A 19,202-nucleotide genomic window follows, 5' to 3' on the forward strand; every position below is an offset into this window, starting at 1 on the left:
GTGATACCTAGCAGTCGCAGCTCATGTTGATTTTATTTAATCTGGTTATCTAATTAACTACGCACGTAAATAAGAAAAATGAAACTAGACTTTTATCTCAAAATGTTATTGGCTAAATGAATTGGATTGATTAGTTATAAAGTTTTATAGCTAGTTATAAGTGAAAAATTAACCCCTCAATAGACTATTTTATATTATGAACTATGAAAGCCATTCATAAGTGGCAGTAAATCTTTTTTTCTTTTTTTTTGATAAACAGAGTATATGTTGAATAAGTACTATTTTCCAATTTTATTTTCAAATATATATGTTAATATAATATTATATACTATTATCTTTCATTTAATCAATCAATAAAATTTTTTATATGAGTAATTTTTTTATCTGAATTTTATATGAGTAATTTATTTCTTACAAAAAGTAAGTTAAAAATTTTTCATAAAAATGTTTAAAAACTCATTTAACAAGATAAGAAATTGAAGATAAATCTATTTGTGATGTTGAAAAAAAAAACAGTCCTTGTGGATTCTATCAAAAAAAAGAATACCAAAGAAATTTTATTTACGCATTATATTTTCCTATAGGATCAAATGGAACATGTTGGTTGATACCTGAATAAGTGCTGAAATATTGAGACGAACAGTTGCACTTCTCAAGTTTAAAAAAAAAAACAAAAGATGAGGGAAAAGAAAGAGTTGTTCACTGCTTCAAAGATGAACGGCGAGGGCAGAGATCACCCTGTGTAAAAGCAAAAGCTCCGATTACTCGCATCAGGCCATCAGGCCATCAGCTTATCCTTTTCCCTCGTGGCTGTGGGTCCCGTAATCTCCTTTCATTTCGTCTCTTCTTTCCCTGTGATTGGGATTCGGCTCGCATGTCCCAGAAATCCGCAAACTGTGCGCCAGGAGTTAAAAGCGCGCATGCTCTGCTGATGTGATCGCCGGCGCTGCACATGGATATAACCTACGTATCGCCAAGTGGCAGCAATCTGGCTGGTGATTCCTCCTCCATGCCGGCATCGGCTTCGGCGTCGCCCACTCGTCCTGTACGGGTCATCCCTTTGAAGCACCCTACCATTCCGGCGTCGTCGTCGTTGTCGTCTAGTTCTCATGTCAATCTGGTGCTCTCCAGATGGGCCACGAAGCTCCGGCTAATGACTTGTGTTGAATGGATCGAGCTCTTCCTTCCTTGCTGTCGTTGGATTCGGACTTACAGATGGCGCGAGTATTTTCAGGTTGATCTCATGGCTGGAATCACAGTCGGTGTCATGCTTGTTCCCCAGGTGATTCATGGTTCCTTTACTTAGGCTGCCTGTGGGATATAAGACATCAAAACTTCTCGTCCATTATGTCGTTGCGGGGTGCTTCATAGAGCCTGGGGGCCTGAAAATATCATATTCCGGAATTGCGGAAGTTGTTATACTCTTTTCTGTGGAATAAATAGTCATTGAACTTCTACCGGACTTCCAAATTTCTGTTGAATTAGTAGAAATTGAACGACCGAACTGAATTCTTACTGTGTCTGTTGCGATCTTTTTTTTTTTTTAAATTTTTTGGGGGCTTTCAAAACCAGTTTCTCCGCTGAAAGCTCTTGAGTATTGAGCTGGAGGAGTGGAATATTTTCCCTTTGTAGTGCCTATATATTACTTTCTCTTTTGCATTTCTTGGAAACAGAATGCCTTGCTTGAATTTCTTGAGAGGTTTATAACTTGTATGATTTTCCATTTCTTAAGAGGGGAAACGCCGACTTTGAGTCCTTAATCAGTATAGGAAGTTGTCGTTTGAACTTTTCATAACTGTGTGTTAGTGGGTCCACGCTCAGCAGGATGCATATTGGCTGTTGTAAATTTGACTGTTTTGGCCAATTTGACAATTTGATTAATGGCTCTGATTTTGATGTTAATGTTTTCAATTACTAACACATATCATGCTGTCATTCCTTTTGCTTTCTTTTCCCCAAGTTTTCATTCGTTTTCGCACGTTATGATCGTCTCTGAATATACATGGAATGTTGTCCTTTTACTTATCTGATAAATGTCGTGCTTGTTAATTTAATGATTTATTGTGATTATATTTTATATTGATTCGCTATATGTCTGTAGGCACCTGTTTCCCTTTATTAATTATTTTGTGGCTTTTTGAACAAGCAGGGAATGTCCTATGCAAAATTAGCTGGGCTTCAACCTATATATGGACTTTGTAAGTTTGTTAAATTGTCATCCTGCTTATAAATTATAATTAACCTCCCTGCCACAAGTACAGCTTCTGAAATATTATATTTTGGTTCTTTTTCCTGATAGTACTTGTTCTTTTTATTTTTATGATTATTTTTTGGCTAAAATGCACTTCTAATTCCTCTTTTTTATTTATTTATTTATTTATTATTTTTAATATGCCAACTTTGTACATAGTGCATCAGGGATGCATTCACTAGTTCCATAATTCTTAAGATTAAAAGGTAAATACCTTGGCTTTATCTACCATAGTTTATACAAATTGAGAAGGACACCCTAAGAGAAATCAAAGAATTTAACATCTGAGAGAAGTTGAGAAGGACACCCTAAGAGAAATCAAAGAATTTAACACCCTGAGAGAAGTCTGAATGATAGATGTCCTACAGTTGTAAGTCTCATTTTCTCAAGAATGGTCAAAGCATCGTGCCCTCAGTTTCCTTTGCAGAAGGAAGTAGTAAAGATAAATCCAAGAAGTAGAAGAAGAAGAAGAAGAAAAAGGAGAAGCTGCAAAGAGGAGCTTATTTGTTTAGTATTTTAAAAATCTTTTGCTTTTAAAAGAGAAATAAAACAAAAATGACTTCAGCCCACTTATTTTGCATTCTCAATTTTCAAAATCTTTTTGTTATTTTCTACATTTTAAAACTGAAATTGAGCTTCCTCCTATTTTCAAATTTGTAGTCTTATTTTAATTTGTTTTAACATGTATTTTGATGATTATATATATAAATTATAATAATAGTGTTGCAGTTAAATTGCTATTCATATTTTGATGATATGCATGCGTAAGAAAATATATACCCATGCTTTGATATTAACTGTACTGTGGGACCCATGCTTTGCAAGAGTATGAAGTAAACTGTAATATTCATGATTTATGAATAGTACAACTTCCTACAAATTTTACATTGACATTGATATTTTATAAAATGGGTTTTCGTGGTGAATGATATATCTAAATAGTTTTTAATAGATCTTAATGGTGTCATATAATCTATATAGTTTAACTCACCTAGTATGATAAGGCTGCTTGTTTTATATTGATTTTAATATTCATATGCAAACCAGACTATAAAAATTTTAGATTTTTATTTGACAATATCGAATCCATGTTACTTTTCGGTTATTTTTAGAATAAGCCTTACCATACACATTTTCTTTTCTTTGACATCCCACAATTGTTTCAGGACAGATATCCTGGAAAATATATCTCATTTTGAAGCCTGTTCTCAAAATAATGTTTATAACTAGCAGTTTTTGTCCATGGCTCCATGACATGTTGATGTTTCACAACTCAATTATGACTAAACTCCCTTTTGAACTTAGAAATTTTCTGCTAATTTCCGATCATGCATACTCTATGGGTTGTTTCTCTGCTTCAACAATCCTCTACATCTCCCAGCTCTACATTTTATCTTACTTCTAATCTTTGTTTGGTTGATTTCCTTTGCAAGGAAGACTCTGGCTTTGTGCCCATTTTTGTATATGCTGTATTTGGATCATCTCGTCAGCTTGCAGTTGGTCCAGTGGCACTCGTTTCTCTTTTGGTTTCTAATGTGCTAAGTAGCATCACTGATTCATCCAGTGAATTATATACAGAGCTGGCGATTTTATTGGCTTTTATGGTGGGGATACTGGAGTGCATAATGGGGCTCCTGAGGTATTTCTGCTTCTCCTTATTTTAATGAATATATGCCAATCATATGAACAAAGCTTGGCCTTCTTTGTGCTGCCCCTTCCAGGCGATACTCCAACTAAACTAAGGCCTTTAATTGGAAATGTTGTGGTTTTGCATGCTTTTTTGAGGTAAACTACAAATTTATGTGTGGTAAAATTACTTTAAGGTGCATCTTCCAGTCCTTCTTAATCAAAATGCGATTTGCAACAACTCATTGTTTACCTAATCATGTTCTCATTGTTCGTCAACCCAGTTAAGTTACCAAATGATTATTTTGATATGAAATTAAACATGGCTGTGCTAAGTTAACAATAATCCTAATGACTTTACGGTGTCACTTATTTATTTCCAGAAGAAGAATTGTGCTAGTGTGCGGCAGAAAACTTGCTTTATTTTCATGAAATAGATTGATGCATATAGGGAAGGAAGAGGATTGATCAAATCAGATGAAATCCTATCACAATAATGATAGAAAATAAAAACAGGAAAAGAAATATTCAAAGAATTCCTAAAACCATGGAGAAATATTAATAATAACTAGTAAAACTTGCGGCTGCCAAATAGAAGAATTAGGGTTAACTGTAATTGGGCTTATTTAACATCTGGCCCCCTTCCTACACTCTCGCTCAAACTGGCAAATAGATGTTGATCATCCCCAGTTTGCTAGCTAGTTCTTCAAACTATGCTTGAACTAGTGGCTTAGTCATCATACCTGCAACTTGTTTGCTTGAGGAAATGTAGGCTAGGTTGATCACCTTAGCTTTGATATTCTCTTAGATAAAGTGATGATCAATTTCAACACGTTTAGTTTGGTCATGTTGAACAGGATTGTTAGCATCTTTAAAGCCATGATACTATCACACCACATTTTGATTGGTGTAACTTTGATCCCAAGATCCTTCAATAGATGTACAACCCATAATCCTTCACAACTTCCAAGTGCTAGTGCTGTTATTCTGCCTTAGCAAAGCTTCGAGGTACAACATGCTGCTTCTTACTTCTCCATGTCACTGGGTTACCCTGCACAAAAGTATAGTAACTTGTAGTAGAGCGTCTCGGCATCAGTAAATACTTCAACACTGTTTTCCTCCTTTGTGCCAGGAGTTAACCTTTTGCATCAGTGTATATTTCCACATGTTTCTGATTCCCTTTGGAGAAGAACAAACCCTTCCCGGATGTAGTTTTCAGATATCTCTAAGGATTTAGTATATAGCTTACATATGCTCTTTTTGAGGGTTACTACTGAGTTGACTCACAATCCCCCTAGCATAAGAGATATCATGCCAAGTGTGTGATAGGTATATGAGCTTCCCTACCAATTTTTGATATCGCTCTTTGTTTGTAGCCTTACTATCTAGTTTTACCTCTAACTTGCAATTGAGTTCCATAGGAGTATCAGCTGGTCTGGCTCCTAGCATTCCAAAATCTTTTAGGAGATCCGTATTGTACTTTCTTTGTGACACACTAATACCTTTAGGGATCTAGCAATTTCCAATCCCAGAAAGTATCTCAAATTTCCAAGATCCTTTATTTCAAATTTTGTAGCTAACCTCTTCTTGAGGTGTTCAATCTCTTTAGTATCACTCCCTCTCAACAGAATATCATCTACATAAACTATAAGCACAGTTGTTTTGTGATTAGAGTGATTAAACAAACAATGTATGGTCTACCTGACATTTCTTATAACCAAATCCCTTGATAGCTAGTGCAAACCTGTCAAGCCATGCCCTGGGGGATTGTTTTAATCCATATAAGGATTTATAGAGTTTGTAAGCTTTGTTCTGATTTTTTGGACCTCATAGTCCCAGTGGAATCACCATGTATGCCTCCTTTTCCAGATCCCCATTTAAGAAAGCATTTTTAACATCTAACTGATGCAAAGGCCAATCTAGATTAGCAGCAAGAGATAACAAGACATTTATAGTACTGAATTTGGCAACAGGTGCAAATGTTTCTAGATAATCAATGCCACAAGTTTGGGTCAAATCTCTTGCTACTAGTCCGGCTTTATTCTTGTTGATGCTTCCATCCGGGTTGTTTTTCTTGGTAAATACCCATTTGCTACTTACAACATATTTGCCATGTCTGATTCTTAGCCAAGGCATTCGATTCATCATCAATGGCTTCCTTCTACTTAGGATCATATTGCTTCATTAAAAGTTCTTGGGATTGCTTGTTATCAATAGTAGTAACAGAATCCTTAAAAGAAGGGTTAAGCTTGTCACAAGAGATATACTTGTTGATTGAATGTCTGGTACTACTCCTTTTCCCTTTTCTTAATGCAACTGGCCATTGTAGATCGTCAGGAATAGACTCAGGTTGGGTTTCATGACTTGGCCTTGGTAGTGCAATAGACTCATCTCTGTTTACTGCTGTTTCCTCCTCTGTTTTAGTTGTCTGTAGTTCTGGACTGGGAGTAGGATTAGTGGGAGTTGCAGGTCTGGGCTGGTGACTGTTTACTAGGTTAGAAAGAGGCATATTTGGCTCGGTAATGGACTGTTCTTGATCTGTACAAAGCTATTCAGGTCCCAAAAAAAGTGTTCCGAATCAAGATTGATGGGAATGGAACTCGTATCAGCAGGGTTTGGTGTTTGGGAACCACAACTGGGAGCATTATTTTGCTGTTCACAATGGTTTTCACTCAATTGATGATTATCCTACCACAGATCAACCATTCACTATTACTCTCCCCCTGAATGGGTGATTTGGGGTAAAAAGGGAGAGATTCAACAAACTTAACATTGAAAGTCGCATAATAATGTTTAGTAGGAGGAGAAAAACATTTATAACCCTTTTGAATGGGTGAATGACCCAAAAAAAATACATTTTTCTAGATATGGAACCTAATTTGCCACCCTGCTCATAAAAAACAAACACTGTATGGCCAAAAACTCATTTTGGAAGAGTACTAAGGAGATGAGAATGAGGATAATGCTCCAAAAATTTCTGAATAGGTGTCTATAATTTTAAAACCTTTGAGGGCATTCGGTTCATGAGATAAGTAGAAGTAAGAATGGCATTTGCTGAAAATTTTGTTGGAACATTTTTATCAATTAAAAGAGCCCTTGCCAGTTCCAAGAGAGGTCTGTTTTTTCTTTTTGTGACACTATTTTGTTGTGGTGTATGCAAACGAGAGGTTTGATGATGGATACAATTTTCAGCAAGATATTTTTGAAAGTTTGTGTTGACATATTCTTTGCCATTGTCACTTTGAAGAATCTTAATGGATGTTTGAAATCAATTTTGAACAAAAGCGTGAAAGTTTTTAAAAATAGAGAAGACTTTGAATTTTTCTTCCATTAAAGATATCCATGTTAAGCGAGTATGATAATCAATGAACGTGACAAACCATTTGGCTTTGGAAGTAGTTTCGGTCCTAGATGGACCCCAAACATCAATATGTATTAAGCCTTAGCCTTGGGGAAGGTGATTGGCAAAGCTAAGGAGTGCAATGGAGTCTACTATCTTGAAGACTATTCCAAGATCTCGATGATCAATTCCTCTTTTGTTTTAGGTTCAGTTTTTTAAGTTATGTCTCATGAAGGCATCATGTTATGGCATTCTAGAATAGGGTATCCGAATCTTGCTTATATGAGAATTTTGTTTCCTAATTCCATCAACAAAGATTTTCAGTTTGTCATTGTGATACTTGCCAATTTGCAAAACAGACTCGTTCGTCTTATTTGTCTTCACCTTATATACCAACTCATCTTTTTGCTTTGATACTATGCAGGTGTGCGGTGAAAAACTTGCTTTATTCTCATGAACTAGGTTGATACATGTAGGGAAGGAAGAGGATTGATTGAATCAGATCAAATCCCATCACAATAATGATCTAAAATACAAACAAGAAAAAAAAAAAATTCATAGTATCCCTAAAATCATGGAGAAATATTAATCATAACAACACTAACAAGCTTTATCCCACTAGGTGGGGTTGGCTACATGAATCACACGACGTCATTGTGCTCTGTTAACAACCCAATCCTTAAATATGCTGTTGACCAGGAGGTCTCGTTTAATGACTTCATTAAGCGTTCTTCTCGGTCTTCCTCTGCTTTTTTTATGGGACTACATATTGTCTGATCTACCCTCCTCATCGGGGCCTCTAATGGCCTTCTCTGCACATGTCCAAACCATTTTAAGTGATTTTTAATCATTTTCTCTTGGATAGGTGTCATGCCGACTCTTACTCTAATGTTTTCATTTTGAATCCTATTTTTTCTTGTATGACCACACATCCATCTCAACATCCTTATTTCTGCTACTCCAACTTCGTGCTCTTGTTTTCCCTTTATTGCCCAACATTCACTGTCGTACAACATAGTTAGTCTTGTAGCAGTCCGATAAAATTTTTCCTTAAGTGTCTCAGGTACCTTCTTATCACAAATAACTCCGGTAGCCTTACTCCACTTTAACCAGCCAGCTTGTATTCTATGAGAGAAGTCTCCATCAATTTCCCTATCCTCATGTAGAATGGATCCTAGGTATTTAAACTTTGATACTTGAGGAATGATTTGACTCCCCATCTTTACCTCCAAATCCCCATTGCCTTGCCTCCTCCCAAAATTACAATGCATATATTCTGTTTTATTCCTACTCAAGCGGAAACCTTTCGACTACAAAGTCCTTCTCCATAACTCCAATCTAGTGTTAATCTCTTCTTTTGATTCCGCTATGAGAACTGTCATCTGCGAAGAGCATGGATTTAGGGATTCTTTCTTGAATAGGTTCGGTTAGAACATCCAAAATAATATTAAACAAGTATGGACTCAAAGAAGATCCCTGATGTAGGCCAATCTTAATGGGGAAGTCCTTTGTCTCACTTCCAGGCATTCTTACATTAGTAGTTACCCCCTCATACATATCTTGTCTGGTTTTGATATAAGCAACCCGTACACCTTTCTTTTCCAAAGCTCATTAACTTATCGCTCGCTTTGAAATATTAATCACAATAATTAGTAAAACTTGCGGCTGCCCATTAGAAGAATTAGAGTTAATTGTAATTTGACTTATTTAGCATATCACTCGCTTCCATCAAATTGAATGTTTATTAATTGGGAATTAACTTATTAGCTGCCATCCCGGTTGGCCCCCACCATCAGTTTCCTTGTAAATTGGCTTTTAATAATGAGCTGCATTCCGTGTCTTGGAATTTACAGACACTATAATTACATGTGTCCCTGATGTAGGCCAATCTTAATGGGGAAGTCCTTTGTCTCACTTCCAGGCATTCTTACATTAGTAGTTACCCCCTCATACATATCTTGTCTGGCTTTGATATAAGCAACCCGTACACCTTTCTTTTCCAAAGCTCATCAACTTGCCGCTCGCTTTGAAATATTAATCACAATAATTAGTAAAACTTGCGGCTGCCCATTAGAAGAATTAGAGTTAATTGTAATTTGACTTATTTAACGTATCACTCGCTTCCATCAAATTGAATGTTTATTAATTGGGAATTAACTTATTAGCTGCCATCCCGGTTGGCCCCCACCATCAATTTCCTTGTAAATTGGCTTTTAATAATGAGCTGCATTCCGTGTCTTGGAATTTACAGACACTATAATTACATGTAACATGCAATTTTTTGTTTTGTGGGTTTTCCAGGCTGGGATGGCTGATTCGTTTCATAAGCCATTCAGTGATTTCTGGCTTCACAACAGCTTCAGCTATTGTTATTGGTTTATCTCAGGCAAAATACTTCTTGGGTTATAGTATAGCACGAAGCAGCAAGATCATCCCATTGATTGAGAGTGTAATAGCTGGAATCGATAAGGTATTCTTTACTGATTTATTTGAATTTTTCACTATTCAATGGACATGTCTTTTGAGGTGGTACAATTACCAAATTTTTTCCCCAATAATGCTAACTTATATCTGATGTAATATTGTCATCCCTTAAAATTACTTTTTAACTGCCTCTTTATGAGTTTTTGCTTAGTCAATTGAACTTATGGTACATGTAATTTATACGCTAATGATAAGTAAAGTAAAATAGGAAGGGAATTTGGAATTTGGGTTTTATGTTTTCATGGGAAAATTTAATGGAATGTTACAGTGCGCTGAACAATATATGTTAGTAGCAAGGGTTGCAAGCTTTATGATGTGGCAAAAGCTACTCTTATATTCCAGCAAGGGTTACAAACTTTATAGGCATAAACCCTAGACACAGTGAATGAGATAAAACAGAGAATCAAACTCAAATCTTCATAAATGCACACGAGCCATAATCTCATTAAACAAAAAAATAATTATTCGGGCAGATCAAGGGGAAATAGTGAGAGAGGTTTTGGTCCATTGGGCCCTATAGAATGCCAAAGGAGCCTGACACATTCTCCTGTATTATTCTCTCTTGGAACACATGCATAAATTTAGGGGACCGATTTAGAAGAAAATTAACCAGAGTATCATACGTTGGGTTTGGTTATGTTACTCATGGAAAATAACAATTTTCTGATCAGCTTATGAAACTGATCATAATATCTGAAAGAAAGAATTCAAGTTTAATTCTAAGCTGATTATGAAATCGGAGTGGAATTCAAAGTCACTGTACTAGTAAACCCGGAAAGAAAACTTGTGTTAAGAAACACAAAAGTTGCCTCGGGGAATGAATGTTTAAATTTTATAAAAGTAATGGCTTACTAGTCGTAATTTAAATTGTATGCATGTAAGTAAGAATGTAGGATTTCTAAGATATTAAGTTCAAGTGGGTTTTGGGGGGAACAAGTAACAGGAAAGTCCTTTAGTGGAGCACTTTATTTTCTACCTTGAGGCATCTATAGTTTGAACATAGTCGCAAGTATTTTCAGTCAAATCTTCTTCGGTAACAATTGTTTTTCTTTTGGGCATCCATTTGGGTGTCCCTTCTGGATTTCAATTTTTTTTTCCCCTTGGTTTGAGAGGATTCTTTCAGTGCCATAGTCATAAGAATAATAGAGATCATGTGATATCTCCTACTTGGGCTATACTGATGCCAGTGTCCTGCATCATGATAGTTAGAACAATGAGTTTGCAAATTACGTATTTATATGTTCTGGTCTTTTCATCTAGAAAAGGGGCGGAGTCAATTTTGTTTAGCTTCTTTTCACGTTCTGAAGTATTAGATGTTTGTTGAAAAATGGAATAATAAACATAAAATGCAAGTAAATGAGGATATGTTATGTGTTTACGGGAAACTTCTTTTTGTGGTTCATTGCGCGTTTAAGGCAACATAATTTCAGCGTCTTATTCTCGTGCTAAATGTTGATGTAATTTTGAGTTTAAATTAACCAATGAAGGTTCCTTGTACCATCCATAATGTGTTAATTCCTAAATTTGTTGTTATTTACTACGTCTTTCTAATGGTTTCATCTGTCAATTCCTGTTGACTTGATATATATGTTTTTCCCTTCTGTAGTTTTCTTGGCCTCCTTTTGTGATGGGATCAGTGATGCTAACAATACTACTTGTCATGAAGCACTTGGTATGAATCGATTCTTTGTTGTTTGTGGAACATTAATGTCATTGGTGTTCTCATATTGACGTTCTATCTGCAGGGGAAATCACGGAAGTACTTACGGTTCCTAAGAGCTGCAGGCCCTCTCACAGCAGTAGTTCTGGGAACAGTTTTTGTAAAAATATTCCATCCGTCATCCATTTCTTTGGTGAGAACTGAGAATCATAGCTAAGATGCTTTTTTGTCTCTATAATAGTAACCTAGGGAAAAACTTGATGGATAATAGAAGAGGAATGATATGTACACTACCTGATACCATCAACCGGATATTTGCCATTTTGTACTGCATTAAAACTTTTGTTTTCCTTTTATACGGTAGTTTTCAGTCATATTAGGACCAGTGTAAGCAGTTTTAATCTGGTCTAGGTTTCTTGATGATGTAAAAGTGATAGTAATTGCTATAATTTGATTCACGCTCCTTACTTTTGTTCCTCTTGTCACATATAAATGAGAACTTGTATGCTCAGGGCTGGTGACATGTCCACAAAGCTGATAACAACTTGTTAACATGTTCTTCAAGCTGATAGAGACTGAATCCAGAAAAGCTGACAAGTATTACTTGTTGTTTGATAGGTAGGAGATATACCTGAGGGCCTGCCAAAATTTTCTCTTCCCAAAGCCTTCAGCTATGCACTGTCCTTAATTCCAACTGCATTTCTCATTACTGGTGTGGCTATATTGGTAAAGATCTTCTTTATGCCCCAGTTATTTTAGTTGGTTCATTAAAATTGTTGTTTGGCAACATGTACACCATCTGTATATACCTTCAAACTTCAGGAATCTGTGGGGATTGCCAAAGCATTAGCAGCAAAAAATGGGTATGAACTGGATTCAAATCAAGAGGTATGTTTCTTTCGAAGATACGACCACACAATAGCCTGTTGGTTGCTATTTATTTACACTGGCCTAATGACTTCAATTACATGACGTATATGAAACCTGGAATGGACTATTAAACTTTAAGAAAAGAAATAACTCCACGTATGAAACTCTAGTTGAGAGCCATGGCACATTTTCCCTCTTTTCTTTGTCCACGATAATCCAGTGTCTCGCTTCTGATAAAATTAAGCACTGGATATATCCTACGTAGCCCTTGAAATAGCAACCAACTCTTGAGAAATGCTTGTGTAGAAATAGAAGGTGCAGCTGAAGAAGCTCATAAATTTACAAATGGAATTTCCTGTTAAATGGAAAGACTCGCCATAATTTGAAAATTCTTGGGAGAATGCTGAAATGACTTCTAAGCAATCCCAAACTTTCCTCTTCAGAACAAGGTGAAGCTTCTAGGTCTCTAGGGGAGGGTGATGATCTGCAAATTTTTACAAGACACACAGTAGACCCTCAATGAAGCTTCTAGTCTAGAAGCTTGTAGTAAGAATCTGAGATGATATCATGATGGTACGGGTGATGTGGGAGTAGTTGGAGCAATTATAAATTATAAAATTCAAAAAATTATAATATTTAAAATTTCTAAAAAATAGAATATAATTAATACTTAATTATTCTAATTAATTAGTAATTTAATTACTAATTAATTATATTAATGATTTTTATAATCACATAATTATTACACATAATTAAATTTAAAAATTAAAAATTTTAATTTTAAATTAAATTAAGAACTTCCTTTCCACGAGGGGGTATTAATTTCTTGTCAAAGAAGAGTGCGGTGAGGAGAGATATGGCCTCAAAAGCCAGAAGCTGTGTGCCTGTGTTCTGGTTGCTTGTAATTGTGTTAATTTCTGTTGCTGTTCTGGGTGTATCGGAGAATAAGGTTATGGTCAGGATCAGTAGTCATCTTTGGAACAGTTTTTTTTTTCTTTGGGTTATAAATATCACAATCCCGGAACTTGCACTTCATTCACATTTGCTATCAATATTTCTGTTCTGTTTTTTCATAGTATTTTAGCTGGTCTCGATCAAAATATCTCATAACCACCCTTCTGGATATTTTTGTTCAGTTATTTGGTTTAGGTGTTGCCAATGTTCTTGGTTCATTTTTCTCAGCATATCCAACAACAGGTAAGACTTATTTTTGAATTTGAGAACTTGAATGAAGTTGACTTTTTATGTAAAATCAGCAGTCAGTTTCATTATTGTAATTTTAATTATAGTGAAACCTTCAAGTGACCAAAAGGCATACGTATATTTAAAGATTTTTCATGCTTTTGAATGAGAAATGCAGGATCCTTTTCAAGGTCAGCTGTCAATCATGAAAGCGGTGCAAAATCTGGAATATCTGGTATAGTGACAGGAATCATAATAACCTGTACACTTCTCTTCCTGACTCCATTATTTAAAGACATACCTCAGGTTTGTGTCCGTGCCTCTACCTTGTACACGTCTCATTTATTCCTACAGGACTTGTTGCTTAAACGGATGGTTCTCCTGACCATATTTTATCGATAATTCTTGCCAGGATTTGATACATACAAGTTAGAATGATATTAAATTGGAAATGATGTTAAGAATTAAGGATCTGTTTTCCTGGGAATGCTGACTATGGTTTTTATGATTTCAATAAAATCCAGTGTGTTCTTGCTGCCATAGTGATCTCTGCTGTGATTGGTCTGGTAAGCATTTTCCTTCATGCCAATTGATTCATTTCATTGTCTACAATCAGGGGCAGTAGTTACTTGATGCGCTGTTGTAGTAGAAGGGTTGATCTCAAATTAGAGTTTATTGTAGCGCAGAACAGACCCTTATGGGCTATAACTTGATGCTGTTGGGTTCTGTTAATTTGCTTGGATTGTGAAATCCATTCCACATGAGATAATTGCTTTTTTATATAGATTTCACTACTTGTCTGATATTAACTACTTTGCTAATTTTTATCTTGTTTTCTTGGAATATCCTGTCCATGTAAAACTTGATTACTTGTATAATTTTTTAATATGCAAACAATGTTCTGTTGACGAAAAGTCCAAAGCCTCTAAATCCCATTTAAGTTGGTTGTATTGCTTTGCTGGTCGAAACTCACTGAAAATTTTTTTGATTTTCGTTTATATCTTTGTTCAGGTAACAAAATATAATATGTTTTCATTGGACTTTATTATTCAGGTGGATTATGATGAGGCCATTTTCTTATGGCGTGTAGACAAACGGGATTTTCTTCTTTGGACCATTACTTTCACTACAACATTGTTCCTTGGAATTGAGATTGGTGTACTTGTTGGGGTGAGTACAAGGTGAAGTTTACTTATAAGCAATGACTTTGTTATATATGGAGAAATTTGCTTTTCCTGAGAAAGTTTCAATTCTTTTATTGATCTAAGCGTATTCATTATATGATTTACTGATTAGAACTTGAGCCATTTAATGCTTGGTATTTTATCATGGGAAAATGAAGGTGATAGTTTTGCAGTCTTGTTTAACTATAAACCATGGAGCATGATATCATTGAATTTCAGTTGCGAGAGTTGTGATTTCCATGCTGCCCTTGAGATAGTCCCTTATATGCTTTACAATGTTGTGAAATTATAGGTGGGCGCTTCACTTGCTTTTGTCATTCATGAGTCTGCAAATCCACATATTGGTAAGTCCGTTTGTCAATTTTGGTAATTGCGGAAGATTTCCATTATTTCAGTTTTATATCTAGGAATGAAGACAAATTGTATTATAGACAGTATACTTCACACCTCAATAGGATCTGAATCATGTCATGGTAGAAAGCAGGAACTTTATGGAAGCTTGAAACCAACCTTACTTCCCAAGTTCTAAGGCTAAATTTGGGTACTCCTGTAGCATGTGTAACAAGACAAGTGCATCTAGGGATTTGAAAGAACCCCATCTTTATAACTGGTAAAATCTGATAAAAATGATATGATGAATTTAAAACCGAAAGAAAGAAAAAGTTATGGTTCAGGAGAATCTACAGGGAGTGTGCAAGATGGGTAGATGAAAGAAATAGCATAAGAGTGGATAAAGACTGATAAAAACAAACAGTTGCAAAGTAGAATGCCAGCAGCCCCAGCCAACACAGTAAAGACACAAAATTATAGGGAGAACGACATCAGGACCATTGAAATGTGGTGTTCATATACGAGTCTCATGAAATGAGCTAATTGCACTGGAGTCCTTAGATCCTTTTCTAACAGCTATTTTCATTATCGAATAACCATAATCCCATAATTTGAAATTATGCTGGAGCTCAATTACACTTTCCATATAATGATTGACAACTTTGATTATGAGTAATGACAACTATAAGTTTAGACATGCCAACCACTTTTCATAGATAACAACTTGGTTTCAATTGTTTTCATGACAAGTTCAGTGTGATAAATAATAACTTCCATTATAAGTAAGGGTTAAGGTGCAGATTTGCTCCCGAACTATTCACTAAGCACCGGAAGTTTTTTTGGGTGCAAATTTGCCCGGAAAGTTTAAAATCATAGCAACATTGTCCTCCTATCCTTAAAAATGTTGATAGTCAACGTTACTATTTTAACAGTCAACGTTAGTTTTTTAATGGTAGAGAACGATATTACTACGATTTTAAACTTCCGAAGTAAATTTGCACCCAAAAAACTTTGGGTGCTTCGCACTCGAGTGAATACTTTTAGGGCAAATTTGCACCTTAACCCTTATAAGTAATAACAACTACAATCCCATTCATGACAACTACTTTTCAAAACTTCAGCTTCTTTGTTTTTAAGGTTAGTAGTCGCCTAGAGCTCCATGACAACTTCCATATAACAATTAACAACTGTGATTATTACTTATAACAAGTTCAGCAGTGGCAACTACTTTTCAGAAAATAAACTTGATTTTAAAGTGTTAGTAGTCACCTAGAACTCAATGACAAGTTTTCTACATTGAGTAGCAATTGACAACTACAAGTTCAGTAGTGACGACTTTCTTTTACTTACTATGCAGAGGTTTAGTGTGGTAATTGGGCAAAAAAAAATTAATGTTAGAAAAGTCCCTAGGAATGCAACGTAATTTGCTCATTTCTTGGGACTATACGTCAATACCCTATTTTGGAGAACCTCTGTGTCCTTCTCCCAACTTTACAAGACCAAGTGCTTTAGGCTGCATTCGATTTTGTGGAAATTATACATATTTCCCGTGCATTTTATTAAATATGTATACCTTGTAGTTTCAAAACCAGTGTGAATCTCTCTTAAGTTTTGCTTAATTATGTAGATCTTATCTCTATTTTCAAAACTCACAGACCTCCCCTGAAACAAAAAATAAATTGCACAAATCTCCCTCGAGTTTTGTTGGAATCATGAAGACTCCTCCATGAAATCTTGCCAAGTTTTTCGGTAGTAATTCAAAATTCTGTACAAAGTTTCCAATACAGTTCTGCATTAAGTAGCTAATACCAGATGATGCATTTAACAACTTTACTCCTCTATTCTGTCGCATGGACCTTCTTCATGATTGAGTTTCTATTGATAAAAAAGACAAATTGGAACTTGGCTTTGTAATTAGGTCAATTTACTTAATTGCTTTTGTATGCATTACTGGATGATTCTTTCTAACGAGGATATGCTGAGGTTACTGCCTGGTGTGTGCTGCAGCTGTTTTGGGTCGTTTGCCTGGGACAACTGTTTATAGAAATGTTAAACAATATCCTGAAGCATATACGTACAATGGAATTGTGATTGTTCGTATTGATGCTCCCATTTACTTTGCAAACATAAGTTACATAAAGGACAGGTAATAAAACTTTAGTTGTATTTGAATTCTTGTATGAGAAAATGTTGCTTGATTTATTTAGATTTTTTCCAGGTTGCGGGAATATGAAGCGGATGTTGATAGATCTACAAAACGTGGACCCGAGGTTGAAAGAATCTATTTTGTGATTCTAGAAATGGCTCGTAAGTCACCTTGATCTGTATATTTAGAAGCATATATGGTGTCGTATATGTTTTTTAGCATAATTAAATTAATAGCTACTGGGCATGAATGGGTGTTGTCCATTGAAGTTTTTTTCTTGAATTTTTCGGTCTCTTTAATGTCACGAATTAAATTCTGTTTTAAAAACTTCTAGGAATTTTCAAATGTAGAATCTGCATAGTTAATTTTCTTGGACTGATTGAGTCCTTCTCTAGATGCAATCGTCATACACCACTTAGCATCCACTATTTTAATCAAATTCCTACCATTATCTACTGGTTATGATCTAGTTGTTATCTGCTGAGCAAAGAATTATACTTCTCCACTCCATGGCCCCAGCACCTTTGCAGTTGCTGACATCTCTGGTAGTCCTCTGATTTCAGCAATGTTCACACACTACTAGTTTGCCATATAATGTTGGTGACTGACTTCTGTACCAAATATTGGGAAATGATCTGAAAAATTGTGAGAATGTCTTGAAGCCGCTTCACTCAAAGATGGTTCCTTTAAAACGAAGGACTGAAATGAATTCCAGCTGTAGAACCAGTCTTTCTCTTTCTTATTTGTGAAGATATGGTCAAGATTGATGCTTGCTGCGTAAAGTTGCTTTCCTTAATGAACAAACTGAAACTTTTTTAATTGAACCTTTTTCTGTAAATAACATGCCAGAATATCAACATTGTATTATAAAGTTTTGGTTGTTATTATTGCAGCTGTGACCTGCATAGACTCTAGTGCTATTCAGGCTTTAAAAGACTTGCATCATGAGTACAAACTACGGGGCATCCGGGTACGATGTGACTAAATTTGATCCTCTAGATTCATGCATTTGAAAGGAATGACCAGGAAAAAAAAAAGAAAAAAAGGAAAAGATTGTGTGCTTATCTTCATACCTATTGTCTTTCTTCTCCTTCTCTCTCCAAATGCACTATTTATGCTTGTAAAGTATTCAAATTTATGTAACTAGGCTATTCTGCATTTTGAAGTCTTGAAACCATACCATAGCTATAATGTTCCACTAATCAACTGGGTTTTTCTTGCAGATAGCAATCTCCAATCCAAACCCAGAAGTTTTGCTTACGTTGTCCAAATCTGATGTTGTGGAGCTGATAGGCAAAGAGTGGTACTTTGTGAGAGTACATGATGCTGTTCAAGTTTGCTTGCAGCATGTTCAGCAGTTAAAAGAGGGGTCCAGGACTCCTCCACAGAGAGGAGAGAACCTTTCGAATACCGATTTGGAGGCTGGTAATGGCAATCCTCTGCTTCCCGAGGACACCGATTCCCAGTTGGAGCCATTGTTGTCAAGAAAATCTTGACTTGAATTCTGTCTTTTCAAAGAGTGGTAAATGATTCTATTTTTTGTTTAGCCCATTCTTTCGGATAGCTATCTTAGAGATTAGGCTTCATTGTAACTTACGAGCTTGTGCAATCTTGCTAGTTGTGAAAATAATTCGCGTTTGTAATCTTAACTAATATTTGTAAAATATAAGGAATAAGATATATATATAAAAAAAAAAATCATTTCTTGTCGGATTACTCATTCTAACGCAGTGTGTAACTCACCTGTTCAGCTTTTTCTGTCGTTATAATTTTTTTCGTTGGACGGACATGGAGAAACGATGGCAATACCATTGAGCAACTGTAAAATTTATTTGTTTGGATTGGGTGGGAAATTTTTCATGGGTATTGTATTTTGAGGGCTCGAGTTCAAATTTGGGCGTGGTATGTGTTCCGTCTCAGACCTCTCTGCCCACGTATACAATTAGGTATTTGTAAGTTTTTTATGGTTTTTTTTTTTTTTGAAAAATCAAGTCCCATTTGTTTTAAGGGTAAAGTAGCATTTTATTCCCTATTACTAATATTATTTGTAATGAATCCAATATCCTGTTGTTTATCAATTATAATCTCGTTTATTGTTTAGGGTGTCGAATACTTTAATGTTTTCCTAA

General features: G+C 35.5%; 1 protein-coding gene across 3 annotated transcripts; it reads left to right on the top strand.

Annotated features, from left to right (window-relative positions):
- Window positions 1–699: 699 nt before the first annotated feature.
- Window positions 700–18,799, top strand: LOC114758889 (probable sulfate transporter 4.2). Of its 3 annotated transcripts, none has more exons than XM_028947991.1 (17): window positions 917–1,282; window positions 2,150–2,198; window positions 3,685–3,890; window positions 9,519–9,687; window positions 11,308–11,373; window positions 11,447–11,554; window positions 11,980–12,087; window positions 12,184–12,249; window positions 13,368–13,428; window positions 13,592–13,719; window positions 13,938–13,979; window positions 14,467–14,583; window positions 14,890–14,941; window positions 16,935–17,073; window positions 17,146–17,234; window positions 17,967–18,043; window positions 18,297–18,799. In XM_028947991.1, exons 2-17 carry the CDS (start codon window positions 2,190–2,192, stop codon window positions 18,567–18,569), a joined length of 1,710 nt encoding a protein of 569 aa, XP_028803824.1. In that variant the 5' UTR covers window positions 917–1,282; window positions 2,150–2,189; the 3' UTR covers window positions 18,570–18,799. The 3 variants fall into 3 exon arrangements, with proteins under 3 accessions (XP_028803823.1, XP_028803824.1, XP_028803822.1); XM_028947989.1 differs by having other exon boundaries at window positions 953–1,282; window positions 3,689–3,890; XM_028947990.1 differs by lacking the exon at window positions 17,967–18,043 and having other exon boundaries at window positions 700–1,282; window positions 3,689–3,890; window positions 18,297–18,448.
- Window positions 18,800–19,202: the final 403 nt, after the last annotated feature.

Source organism: Neltuma alba, unplaced genomic scaffold (assembly GCF_004799145.2).
Source record: "Neltuma alba isolate B1F8T4 unplaced genomic scaffold, ASM479914v2 tig00010767_pilon, whole genome shotgun sequence".
Lineage (NCBI taxonomy): Eukaryota > Viridiplantae > Streptophyta > Magnoliopsida > Fabales > Fabaceae > Neltuma > Neltuma alba.